Source organism: Ascaphus truei, chromosome 18, assembly GCF_040206685.1.
Source record: "Ascaphus truei isolate aAscTru1 chromosome 18, aAscTru1.hap1, whole genome shotgun sequence".
NCBI classification, from domain to species: Eukaryota; Metazoa; Chordata; class Amphibia; order Anura; family Ascaphidae; genus Ascaphus; species Ascaphus truei.
This window is the reverse complement of record NC_134500.1, coordinates 34,387,103-34,401,009: the sequence shown is the minus strand read 5'-3', so window position 1 is coordinate 34,401,009 and position 13,907 is coordinate 34,387,103. Positions and strand designations below refer to the sequence as shown.

General features: G+C 49.9%; 1 protein-coding gene across 1 annotated transcript in view; it reads right to left on the bottom strand.

Moving 5' to 3' along the window:
* The window catches only part of LOC142469204 (proline-serine-threonine phosphatase-interacting protein 1-like), a 42,015-nt gene extending 30,087 nt beyond the window's left edge, over positions 1-11,928 (bottom strand). The window contains exon 1 of the mRNA XM_075576164.1: positions 11,698-11,928. Within this exon, the coding sequence (XP_075432279.1) occupies positions 11,698-11,732 (35 nt within the window). The 5' untranslated portion in view covers positions 11,733-11,928. The remainder of the gene's footprint in view (positions 1-11,697) is intronic.
* Between the last annotated feature and the right edge of the window lie 1,979 nt (positions 11,929-13,907).

Here is a 13,907-nt window from a genome sequence, read left to right as displayed (position 1 = left end):
TAGATCCGTGAGGTTGTTATGGGGTAGACCCGCGAGGTTGTTATGGGGGAGATCCGGGAGGTTTTTATGGGGTAGACCCGCGAGGTTGTTATGGGGGAGATCCGTGAGGTTGTTATGGGGTAGACCCGCGAGGTTGTTATGGGGGAGATCCGTGAGGTTGTTATGGGGGAGACCCGCGAGGTTTTTATGGGGGAGATCCGTGAGGTTGTTATGGGGGAGACCCGCGAGGTTTTTATGGGGGAGATCCATGAGGTTGTTATGTTGGAGATCCGTGAGGTTGTTATGGGGGAGATCCGTGAGGTTATTATGGGGTAGATCCGTGAGGTTGTTATGGGGTAGACCCGCGAGGTTGTTATGGGGGAGATCCGTGAGGTTTTTATGGGGTAGACCCGCGAGGTTTTTTATGGGGGAGATCCGTGAGGTTGTTATGAGGGAGATCCGTGAGGTTTTTATGGGGGAGATCCGTGAGGTTGTTATGGGGGAGATCCGTGAGGTTGTTATGGGGGAGATCCGTGAGGTTGTTATGGGGGAGATCCGTGGGGTTATTATGGGGGAGACCCGCGAGGCTGTTATGGGGGAGATCCGTGAGGTTGTTGTGGGGGAGATCCGTGAGGTTGTTGTGGGGGAGATCCGTGAGGTTGTTATATGGGAGATCCGTGAGTTTGTTATGGGGGAGATTCATGAGGTTGTTATAGAGGAGATCTCTGAGGTTATTATGGGGGAGATCCGTGAGGTTGTTGTAAGTGTGTGTGTTGATTTACTGTAAATAGTTGTGGATATTACTTTTTCCAAAAATTAATTTTGATAAACTCAGTGTTTCTGTCTGGCGAATTGATCCCTGGTGTGATATTCCAGGTCTCCCGAGACATGGTCTCCTGCCAATGAAGGCCCCGGAATGTGATTCCTGTGTAGCCTACCTATAAAGTGCTATTATTTATAGGGTACGTATCCCGCTGTGTCGTCTGACTCCAGCCTGGTTCATTGCTGGGGAGGAGGACTCAGGCCACCACCCAAGTACATACATATTAATACATAAAGGGAAAAAAAGAGGGGTAACACTGGACGCACTGCTGAGATATTGGTGTAGATAATACACAAACCTTCCCCTGATTTATAGTAAAGTGTCAGACGACGGAATAAGCATTTTTCCCTGCTCAGCCCTAGATTGTTCTGGAATGTTCCCGACCAGCCCAGGGAGATGTGTACACAACAGCGCCCCCTTGCTGCCTATATAAAATATCTAGGCCTCTACTTCCAGTTTAGGGTGATGGATCAGGAAGATGGGGTGAAATGCTTGCAATTTCTGCGTAGGCTAGAAGTGACTCTCCAGAGGGTCATACGAAAAAATGGGAGTCCCGGCAGAAAAGGTTGATTGTACCCGAGTAGAACAGTTAATATGAGGGGTCCCTACTGGAGACAGGATGACTTTATATCTTTGATTAAGAGAAAGAAAAGGGGCACCCACCTAAGTTTCTGGAACTTTTGAAAGAGATAAGGGATGAAGAAGAGCAGATAGCCCTACGACCGTCGAATGTGAAGTTTACTAAGAGCAGGAGCCGCTGGGGATCAGGAAACAGCACCGCATAGGTATGGCCGGTAAAGAAGCACTGCCTTGAGCGGTAATACCCAAATGGGGGAGTGAAGTACGGATCAGACCTGACAAAGGTGGAGAGCCTTTCGGGGGGATGCATGAGCTAATGGCCTCCATGTGGATGGGGGAAGTGCCGGGAGAAGATGCTCAAGCTGATCGATGGGAAAAGCCCTGGAGGGCCCCCAGGTGAGAGCCACCCTCGACGGGGAGAACGAACTCAAGGGGATCCCCTGCTCTAATGGAAACTAGCCCTGACTTCTGCTACAGATGTGGGAGGACGGGCAATACATCAGACACTATAGAGTGGGAAAACCTGCAACATGTGATCAAGACGTTCAATTGCTCCAAATCTAGTCAGGGAAATTACAAAGGGACTCAGTGAAGGAGCATACTGGGCCCCATGTTAGGAGACGCTCCACAAAGGTTATCCCTCACAAGAGACAGGAATTATCCCATTGGCCTGGTGGTCTTCTTGGTTCCTCTGCCAGAGTAGAAGATGACATTGAAGGGTCAGAGATGCGATGTTCTCCTAGTTATTGGTTCACAAGTTACATAGTTACATAGTAGATAAGGTTGACAAAATACGTACATCCATCAAGTTCAACCTATGCTAAATTTAGACAACAGATACTTTATCCTTTATCTGTACTTACTTATTGATCCAGTGGAAGACAAACAAAAAACCCCAGTGACACATCACCCAATGATATCTCATAAGGGGATCAACATCCTTCCCATGTACTGCACCGACACACTTTATTCGAGCAAATACCCAGTATGTACCTGGCAGATACCTGGAATGCGCCGCTCCTCACCTCTGACAAGCCCCGTTGCATTTGCCTTCCCAGCCTGGGTTCATGCCTGGCTGACGGGCGGCTGATCTGTTAAATGATAATGATTAGGATTTAATAGGCTGCAATGCTTCGCGTGTCTACCAGATGGCATAAATTCATGAATTGTAATGCAGTATATATATATATACTGTGCAGTATTGCAGCCAGCGGGAATAAAATGCTTCAATCCCTGCCTGGAAAATACCTCAATGCACTCGGGCAGAAAACAGTCACAAACCTCAATACACCCGGGTATACCCGAATTCGTGGGACTAGCCGAGCTCGAATAAAGTGTGTCGCCAGTGTATACTTATTTGGTATATCCCTGTATACCTTTCCTTTCTAAAAAGATGTGCAACCTTTTTTGAACAAATCCATTGTATCTGCCATCACAGACTCCATGGGTAATGAATTCCACATTTTCACTGCCCTTACTCTAAAGAACCCTTTCCTTTGTTGCTAGTTAAATCTCCTTTCCTTCAGCCTTAAGGGATGACCCTGTGTACTTAGTACTGCCCTTGGGATGAATAGTTTTTTTGAAAGCTCCTTGTACTGTCCCTGAATATATTTGTATATAATTATTATATCCCCTCTTAGACGCCTCTTTCCTAATATAAACAAATCTAATTTCGCAAGCCTCAAGTGTCTATTATCTTTAAACCATAGTATGACAAACATCTGAGACATCTGTCGTTGGAGACGTTAGATGGGCTTGTCGTGTGGGGCCTCAGTCATGCCAGCTACCCTTATTTAGGCTATGTGGTGGTGGAGTTTGAACTCCTGAAGAAAGTCACAAGAGTGTCAGGACCGTTGACTGTGGTCGTGTTGATATGTCCAGAGGTCTGGAGCAAGGATGTTATGGGGCTATAATTGGAACAAGTGCAATTATTTTTAGTCGACTAGCAAAATGGTGTCAGACGGTTAAGAGAGGTGACTATGGTAGGATGTTGACCAATCACTCCTTGTGCTTGAAGGCATACCGGCGAGTGGAGAATACAACAAGTAACTTGTAAGAAGATCCAATAGGAAAGGTCAGATGGACTGGATCCCGTACAGCAGTGAGAGTGTCCCCCAATAGTCTCAGTCGAATAGAAGGAATGGTGACGATACATCAAGAAGTAGAAGGCTCTATTATGATGATAAATGGCCCTCCCCAAAGAGGATTCCCAGGTGGATTGTTTGGGAATAGTGGGGTTGTGTTAGTATCCTCTAAGGCAGGGGTGTGCAATGTTCCTGCTCTGCGCCCTCTGCCTCGCAGCCCCAGCGCTCACGCCCCACCCTCTACTACAACCCAACGTCAAATGACGCCACTGGTCATATGACGTCCCGTCTTGTGACCCCGCAGCATCATTTGAAGCGCGTTGCCATGGTGATGCGTCGCTGAAGACCCGGCAGAGAGCAGGTAAGGGAGTTACAGAGGCCTCACGCCTCCCCTTGCATTTAATTTAAATGCTGTGGGGAAGAGCGCGGGGCCTCTGTAACCACTGCGCCCCCCCCCATGAAAATCTTGCACCCCCCAGTTTGCGCACCCTTGCTCTAAGGAGATTTAGAGGGTAACAGTTGAAGTAAGAAACAAAACTACCCATGACATAATTGTGAGAAGAGATACAGTGATGGCTAACCCGTACAGTGCCGAAGTGATGGTTCAAGGCCGACAGAAGAAGACTAGCCTTGGGATTTGTTTGAATTTGGCGATAGCCATGTCCATGAGGATTGGAAGCGACATCTATGGGAAAAGATGGTCAGGAAGCCTGAAGTGTTCTCCACCCATAAGTGGGACGTGGGATGTGCTGAAGGAGCGGATCACCAAATACTCCTACATGATACCCGTCCATATAGAGAGAAGTCAAGGAGGCTGGCCCCAACTGATGTTGAAGATGTGAGGCATTACCGGTGGTGCCCCAAAAGAGAAGTGGAGCAGTGCGAATGTGTATGGATTACCATATGTTCAATAAATGAACCTCCACATATCAGTACACTATGTCCAGAATAGAAGATGCGTTGGATTGCCTCACAGGGAGCAAGTGGTTTTCAGTCCTCGACTTTCGAAGTGGTTACTACCGGATCCCAATGTATGTAAAAGACAGAGAAGACGACCATCATCTGCCCCCGGAGGATTTGTCAGGGGGGCCCGCCACTTTTCAGAGACAAATGAAACGAGTAGGGGAGGATACAGTATGAACCTGCTGGAGGTGCAAGAGTACCTGGATGACCTTCTAGTCTCCAGGAGGACTTTAGAGGAACATGAGGCTTGCTGGGGTTATGTGTGTTGTTTAGGAACATGAGGCTGGTCTGATGAAGGTCCTGGACCGGTTGGGCGAATGCAGGTTGAAGTTATCTCTAGAGAAATTACTGTTTTGCAGGACATCAGTTTTATATATATATATATGGAACACATCTCTGAAAAGGAGCGGTCACTGACCCTTCAAAACTGAAAGCTATAGCATCCTGGCAAAGGCCAAGGCAATTACCTGAATTGAGACCTTTCCTAGGATTCTTTGGGTACTTTCTAAGGTTTGTGGATAACTTCTCAGCCATAGTACAGCCCTTGACTCAGCTAACCCACATAAACCCTATATACTACATGTGAATGCTAGCCTGGAGGGACTCGGAGTGTTGCTGTATCAAGAACACACTGAAGGATTGAGGCCTGTGGCGTTCTTAAGTCAGAGGTCTTGATCAGACCGAAAGGAACTACCTGTAACAGATCCGCACCTTAGTTTACTGCTTACCTTGCTTTACAGACCTGTGCAGTCCTTGAATTCTTCCCCTGATATTTACTGCAGCCTGGATTCACTCATTAAAGCACTACTGTCACACGCCCCTTCTGCTATTGGTTCTCTGACCTTTAAATACAGCCTTCCCACAATGCTTCCCTGCCGAGCATAATCCTTCCTGGATGTCACACGTGTTCTGCCACAAGCCCTAGGCTTGGCTCCGTTGTGTATTAACCTCTCTAGTTCTAGTCCCTAGTCCCTGAGGCATGCTGCTAGTCTTCATGCAGGGGCCTGTATTTCCTGAGTATCCTGAGTATCCTGAGGCCAGCTACTACTCTCTACGTAGAGGCCTGCTTTCCTGAGGCCTGTTGCTAGTTTCACGCAGAGGTCTGTTCCTGTCTCCTGTGCTGAAGCGGAGTACTCTCCAGTGTTGACTTCAGCTCCCTGTTTCCTGAGGCCTGCTGTGCTTCCATAGCAGAGGCCTATCTACTGGTTCCTGAGGCCTGCGGCTCTTGTCCTGGTTCCTATGCTGAAGCGGAGCACCTCCAGTGTATACTTCAGCTCCCTGTTTCCTGAGGGCTGCTGCCCTTCCCTTAGCAGAGGCCGGTCTATGAGTCTTAAGGTCTGTAGCTCTCTCTCTCCTTGCACAGGCCCGTTCTGGACTCTTGCGCTGAAGCACTGGTTTACCAGTGCTGCCAGGCGGTGTGCCCACTCTGGTCTGCCTATCCCTTCCTGAGACCAGTAACATGGGCCGTGGTCACCGCACTCGCCGAACCCGCTCCCGCCCTGCAGCTATTACGCTGAAACGGGACCTAGTTGACTCCCTGTTGCCGTACTCTGCTTGGATAAAGTTTACCCTGAAGTCTCCAATCCTGACCCTGGCTTGTCCACTGATGATGCTGCCTTCTCCCGTCCTGACCCTGCTACGTACGACTACGAACTGCGCAATCCGGATCAGCCTGCGTGGTCTAAGGTCCGTGCTTATACAACCCCACCTCAGCCACGCGGTCCGACCCAGATTTGTGGCGAGCACAACCGTGACACTGCCCTACCCAGTCCACACTTGAATTCCTGATGTTAAAATGGGCTGTAGTTGAAAAGCTTCATGATTACCTCTATGGGGCATCAATTGTGATCAATACAGATAATAACCCGCTTACCTATATCCTTTCCTCTGCTAAACTAGTTACTACGGGACACCACTGGTTAGCTGCGATGGCTACATATAATATCAGTCTAAAATATCGACCTGGCAAACAGAACATCAATGTGGATGCCTTATCCAGGATCCACCAGACACCAGGGAACCAGATCGCCGGTGGGAGGATCACGGCAACAGGAGTGTGGGCCATGTGTAGTAAGATTGAGACCCACAAATGTGTGACCTGCCAACATTGACTGGGTAGTGGAAAGCCTGGGGATACCCCCTACCACTATAACTACAGTATATAATTATTAGTGTTGCACCAGGTCCCACAAATGACCGGGTAACCGGTTCCAGGTACCCAGGAAAAAAATAATTACCTGGACGGGTAACCGAGTACCTAACCGGGTAGTTTTGACTTGCCTGCAGCCAGTGGGGGAGGGTGAGGAGGACCGTGGTGGAGGGTCAGGAGGACCATGGCGAAATCCTGGTGGCGGTGGGAGCAGCGGAAGACATGCATCAGGCAGTGGCAGCAAAGGAAGTCACTCTTTACCTGGTGGGAGCAGCTGAAGACATCCTTCATAACTGGTGTCGGTGAGAGCAGAGGAACATGTGACCGGAGCAGGAGCATTACTATTGGACAGCAGGGGAGGAACGCAACTTCCGACTTCCTGGGCAGCTCCTCCCCAACTGTCCAATAGTAACGCGCCTGCTCCGGTCACATGTTCCTCTGCTCCCACCGGCACCGGCTGTGAAGGATGTCTTCAGTTGCTCCCACCGGCTGAAGAGTGACAGCGTCTGACATAAGCAGCTTGTTGACCTTACTCCCAACATATCATTAAGAATGGTAATCCAGGGTAAAGGGAAGGGAGGGGGGCAGGAAGGGGGAACCCTCGCTACTGCCTAGGCACTGGTCTACAATCAGGGGAAATGACTGGACAACAATTGGGGAGGAAAGGACCCCTATGATGAGAGCACTCAAGGATCGGTGATACTGGAGACTAATGAACCTGGTTGAGACTCATAATATGTAATGATGGGTAGCTTAAAAACAATTTTATTAGGAGAACTCCTCAAATAAAATAAAGTTTATGTGGATAACCCTCTGTGTGAGGTGATCCTAAACAAATGGCGAAATTAAAATGTGGAAAGGGGATGGGAGAGGTAAGTCCTATTGGTGTAATAGGTGCTCCTCAATGCCTTCACTATGTAAGGTAGGTCACAATGATGGTCCCAAAGGTAAGTGGGATATGTGGGGTAAGTATTAGTGCTGTAGTACACTTTGTAAACAGACGCTGGGTGAAACTTACATGAACACCCACAATGCGGTAGTGACTCCAAGAGTCAGACAAGGTTCTATGACAATTACGCACACATGATAACTAATCTGAAACTGAGTATGAATGCTACGTCCAGTGCTGCGAGTCAGACAGATTGGCAGGAAATAAGTGTCTGCCAGGGTGTCGGATGACAACGTCTTGTGCCCCGAGCCCTATCTAGTGCTATGGAGTCATATTACCAACAACAATAGTGAACCAATACAATTCAGATAATGAAGGCACAAAAGCAGACAGCACATAAACACTGCTTAGGCTAAGGCCCCGCTCCCAGAGTCAGCGCACCCGCACTGCTGACAGGCGGTGCGCTGAGATACACAGACCGCGATATGCGGTCTGTAGGGAGCGGGAGCGGGAGGTGGGCGGGTGGTGGGCGGTTTGACAGGGAGGGGGGGCGTGGCTTGAGGGGAGGGACCCGCTACTCTCCCCCCCCCTCCCTCCACGGACTCGGGCTGGAGCTTCGGTAAGTATTAAACACACACACACACGCAGGCACTCATACATACATACACACACACACACACACACACAGGCAGGCACTCACGCACTCATACACACACGCGCGCACACACAGGCAGGCACTCACGCACTCATACACACACACACACACACACACACACAGACAGAGGCAGGCACTCACGCACTCATACACACACACACACACACACACACAGACAGAGGCAGGCACTCACGCACTCGGGCACACACATACACACACAGACAGGCACGCACACACACAGACACACACACAGAGAAAGGCACTCACCTGCTTTCACTCCACACTCCTCCCCGCTCCCCGAAGCCTCTCCTCCTCCCGAAGCCTCCCCTCCCCATTGGCTCACAGCCACACACGTCACGCGTCAAAGCTAGAAAACACCATTCTCTGGTGTCTCCAGCGGCTGACGCGCGACAGCGTGTAGTCAGCTGTGCCGCCAGTGGGGACCGGGACCGGCTCGCGAGGATTCCCCTGCTGGTGGGGAACTCGCTACATTTCCGCCCGCGCCAACGAGCGCAGCGGGACCGAGGCCTTAGCTGAACAGTGTAGCAGACTAGATATGTCTGCAAACAGTGTATCGAACCCTTACGTTTTCTAATGCGCTGACACTTTGATACAATATGTATCAGTAACCCTCTTAGCGAGTGTATCACTTATTCCCCTCACCAGAAGACACAGACTATGAAAATCTTGTGCAACGAACGAGTCCTTCACAAAGGAAGGAATACTTAAGTTTGCTGCGGAATGCGGTGGTGACGAGCCGGATAGTCTCGGGAGGCACCACCTGTGACGTCAGTACGTCTCTTGCCGACGTACGTTTCGCGGGAATGCTCAGTTTCAGATTAGTTATCATGTGTGCGTAATTGTTATAGTACCTTGTCTGAGTCTTGGAGTCACTTACATAGTGAAGTCATTGAGGAGCACCTATTACACCAATAGGACTTACCTCTCCCATCCCCTTTCCACATTTTAATCTCGCCATTTGTTTAGGATCACCTCACACAGCGGGCTATCCACATAAACTTTATTTTATTTGAGGATTTCTCCTAATAAAATTGTTTTTAAGCTACCCATCATTACATATTATGAGTCTCAATCAGGTTCATTAGTCTCCAGTATCACCTATCCGTGAGTGCTCTCATCATAGGTATCAATAAGAATGGTAATGACCTAAGTCACATCCGGCATACCATCCTCCGCTGTGGGTAAAATGCTCCACCAGTGGCACAGCAAGGACACCGTAGTAGGAGCGCAGTGAGTGACGTCACCGGGCGCAGCAGAGCGGCAGCTGATTCGGAGGAGTTGGCGCCACGAAGCTGACAAGCTGACGGAGAGCACCTTCTACAGACGGGAGAAGATCCTAATGCATGTGAAATTGTCGATATTAAGGCTAAGGCCCCGCTCCCTCAGTCAGCGCGCCCGCACTGCAGACAGGCGGGGCGCTGACATACACAGACCGCGATATGCGGTCTGTAGGGAGCGGGAGCCGGAGCGGGAGTGGGAGGATTTGACAGGGAGGGGGGCGTGGCTTGAGCGGAGGGACCCGCTACTCTCCCCCCCCTCCCTCCCTCCACGGGCTCGGGCTGGAGCTGCTGATGGTAAGTAAAACACACACATGCGCACACACACAGGCAGGCACTCACGCACTCATACACACACACACAGACAGAGGCAGGCACTCACGCACTCAGACACACACACACACACACACAGACAGAGGCAGGCACTCACGTACTCAGACACATACACACACACAGACAGGCACGTATACACTCAGACACACACACAGACACACACACAGACAGGCACTCACGCTGCTGTCACTCCACACTGCTCCCCGCTCCCCGAAGCCTCTCCTCCTCCCGAAGCCTCCCCTCCCCATTGGCTCACAGCCACACCACGTGACGCGTCAACGCTAGGGAACACCATTTTCTTGTGTCCCATAGCGGCTGACGCGCCACAGCGTGTAGTAAGCTGTGCAGCCAGGGGGGACCGGGACCGGCTCCGCAAAATTCCCCTGCTGGTGGGGAACTCGCGTGTGGCCGCCCGCGCCAACGAGCGCAGCGGGACCGTGGCCTAAGGCCTGAGACCTAGCCACTCGCTGCAACATTTTGCCGGCACAACCCAAATTGAAATTTGTGGCTACAGTCGCGTGACGCGAGCTGGTTCAGCCAATACAGGCGACCCAGCTCCGTGACGTGTTCGTTACACGCCCCCGCCACAGCCCCAAACACCGCGATCTGCCTGCTGCAGATTGAGCTCAGATCGCTGTGCTGCAGGAGCGAGCGGCGGGGGTGCGAACGCTAGCAAGCTGCCGTAGCAGCCTGTCTGAGCGAGCCCTAAGTGCCCTGAGCACGACGCCCCCTGTAAAGTAACAGGCCTGCAACCATTTCAACTACATAACACTATGCGAGCTCCAGCGCTGTACCGGCACCTACGGCGACCCTTCTTGATAAAGTTCTCTGAACGAAACGCGTTGAAGTTTGCTGCTGTCCCACATCCATATGATCCAATAATAAAGGACTGTTATTGCAAGACCTGCTCTTTTCATCTTTGCTGTGCGCTGCACACCCTGGCTTTTGGGACCTTTACCCCACTTCAGCTGCACGCTCTGGAAGGGAGACTCTGGGAAGAAGCAATATCGTGAGTACACTACCTGGGGCTAACCCAATGAGGAAGGGGGGGGGGTGTCTTTGGACAACCCACCCCAACCTTCAGGGTACCTTATGCCCTCTTAAGGCTTAGTACTGCTACTTTTATTTTTTATACCCAGCTTATGCTCCCTTCCATCACATACGGTCCCAGCACTTTCAGAGCACCATCCCACAAACAAACCACGTGGTCTGACGCCAGCCTGCTTCATTGCAGGGGAGGCTCACTCAGTAAAGCAGGGGAATCTGGTGTCATTCCCAGTATCAGCTCCCTGTGCCTCAGGCACCAAAAAACAGATTGTAAGCTCTGCGGGGCAGGGACTGTGTCTGTAACATTCCTATGTACAGTGATGTGTGCACTGTCAGCATTATACAAGAAACACACACACACACACTGCATATTTATATTTAAATATAAACACACGTTTAAATATACACGCGTATGTATGTATCTATATGGGTTCCATGTCAAAATGGATTTGAAGCAAAAGGTGACACGTGTGCTCATTTGCATGTCATTTCCCAGAATCCCTTGCTGCAGTGGAAGTGCTGTGTGATAATGGTGAAAGGCGGGGTTGCAGATCTGTCTAAGACATGCAAATGAGCATACAGGAATATTTCCATTTGGTGTGTGTGTGTGTGTGTGTGTGTGTGTGTGTGTGTGACTGTGACTTAATATAGTAGTGGTACGGTGTCTAAGTTACATTTGTCGGTCCTGTTTAACTCTTTCCCTGCAGAGGAGTACACTGCAGCTTATCCATTCTGGGAATGAAGGAGTTAATGCCTTTGTGCCGGGCTGGGTAGGACATGAGAAGTACTAGCAACGCCCGCTCCGGCAGCCAACAGGTTAAATACGAACCATTGGGGTGCGTTCTATTTGGTATTGGTTAACCCCCGGAGTGCTGGCAGTGCGTCCGGCTCTCCTCACCTCTGCTTCAGAAGGTCCTCCACATCTTTGCACATTCTCCTCCCGTCCAGCAGTCTCTGCAGGATAACCTCGTACCCCACGTTCAGGGTGAGCTCCGTGCACTGGGAACACAGGCACACACAGGGTTAATTGTGAGTGTAAGCCAACCGGCGGGATTCAAGGAGCCGCGGTGTGTGGGGGGAGGGGGATCGCTGGCTGCAAGTAACGCGGAGCCATGCACCCCGGCACCCGTGTGCGTCAGCTTGTGTTATAGGGAGGGGTTATATGGGGTAATAGGAGGAGTTATAGGGAGGGGTTATATGGGGTAATAGGAGGAGTTATAGGGAGGGGTTATATGGGGTAATAGGAGGAGTTATAGGGAGCGGTTATATGGGGCAATGGGAGGAGTTATAGGGAGGGGTTATATGGGGTAATAGGAGGAGTTATGGGGAGGGGTTATATGGGGTAATAGGAGGAGTTATAGGGAGCGGGTATATGGGGTAATAAGAGGAGTTATAGGGAGAGGTTATATGGGGTAATAAGAGGAGTTATAGGGAGAGGTTATATGGGGCAATAGGAGGAGTTATGGGGAGGGGTTATATGGGGTAATAGGAGGAGTTATAGGGAGCGGGTATATGGGGTAATAGGAGGAGTTATAGGGAGAGGTTATATGGGGTAATAAGAGGAGTTATAGGGAGAGGTTATATGGGGCAATAGGAGGAGTTATGGGGAGGGGTTATATGGGGTAATAGGAGGAGTTATAGGGAGCGGTTATATGGGGTAATAAGAGCAGTTATAGGGAGAGGTTATATCTAAACAGTAATACACAATTCAGCTTTAAATGAAGACATGCAGTAATAAAACACTTATTCCTCTCTCCCAGTTAGTTTTCCCGCCCCAGCCAAACTATTTTTGCAAATGGAAAAGACAGCAAAACATAGGCTGGAGTCCTACGCCCTTATCAGGGGGGGACTGTGTGTCACGGACAACCAGACGGTTACACCGGCACCACGAGCCCCGGACAGTTACTGATGGGGGAATCCCAGTACCTTGGCAAAAGGAGAAGGCGCCCAACAGTATCACCAGCACCAGCATGGTCCAAAGGAAAAAGTTAGGGGAGCGGCCCCTGGGATTGGGACATACTGCTGCGGCTCATCTGAGTCTAACACATCGCCGGTTTTTCCCTGGCTTTTTCCTGGAATGCGACGCTCTTCACCTGGCGCATGCCGCATTCATTTTGCGTTCTCAGCCACGGCTCATGCGCGGCTGACGCGCGGTTGACGCGTTTATTGAGAATGGTTCGGATTTAATAGGTTGCAATTCTTCGCGTGTCCGCCAGATGGCAGATATTCATGAATTGTAATGCGCATGCGCTTCAGTAATGTGTCGACTTGCAGGTGTTTTGTGTAAAATAGATACCACAGTGGGCTATTGTAACTTGGCCTTGGGACTGAAGGAAGAGGTTGCAAAAATGTATCAATTTAGGCTTTTCATATTAAAGAAAGACAAAGACCAGTTTCGGTTACAGTATTCTCCAGAGACCCGCCGCCCGCCATGAGTGTTCAAGTGCAGCCCGTTTTCCAAAAACCCGACAGAAGTTACGCGTATTTGATATGGGCCGCGATTAATGCAACAGAGGATAAGATGGCAACAGTTGTTCAAATATATCAGTATTTTATCGAAAACTATGACTTTTACAAATTTTTGCCAGCTCCTCATACGTGGAAGCGTGCAATAAGGAAAAGGTTATGTAGCGATCCCTGATCCCGAATTTATTGGAGGGTATTGGTGTGTATCACCGGCTTTTTCCTGTATCTATGATCATGCAGACGGCAAAAGGCGAAGGGTCGTGTTAAAACCAACTAAGAAACGACAGTCACTGCCAAGCAATGCACCAGCACCGGCTTCCAATGACGCTCCTGCCGTCAGTGACAACCCTTGCTGTCTATACAGAACGCCTGAGCCGGATTTCACGTGCAGTTTCGATCAAGCTTGCATGTACCTAAGCAATTTCCAGCCTCATCAGCTGACTACAGGTGGACTAGTCCCGCTGCAAACTATCGACGTGGATGATCAAGAACACTGGACTGGCAGTGGGCTGGCGCCAGCTGAATGGGAAATTCTATGGTGAGTATTGTTGCCGTATTATTTTCTGTGTTTTTTTTATTTTGACAATACAGTATCAATATCGGTGCGATTCAAAAGTCAAGCGATTCTCCTGTAAGCAATAT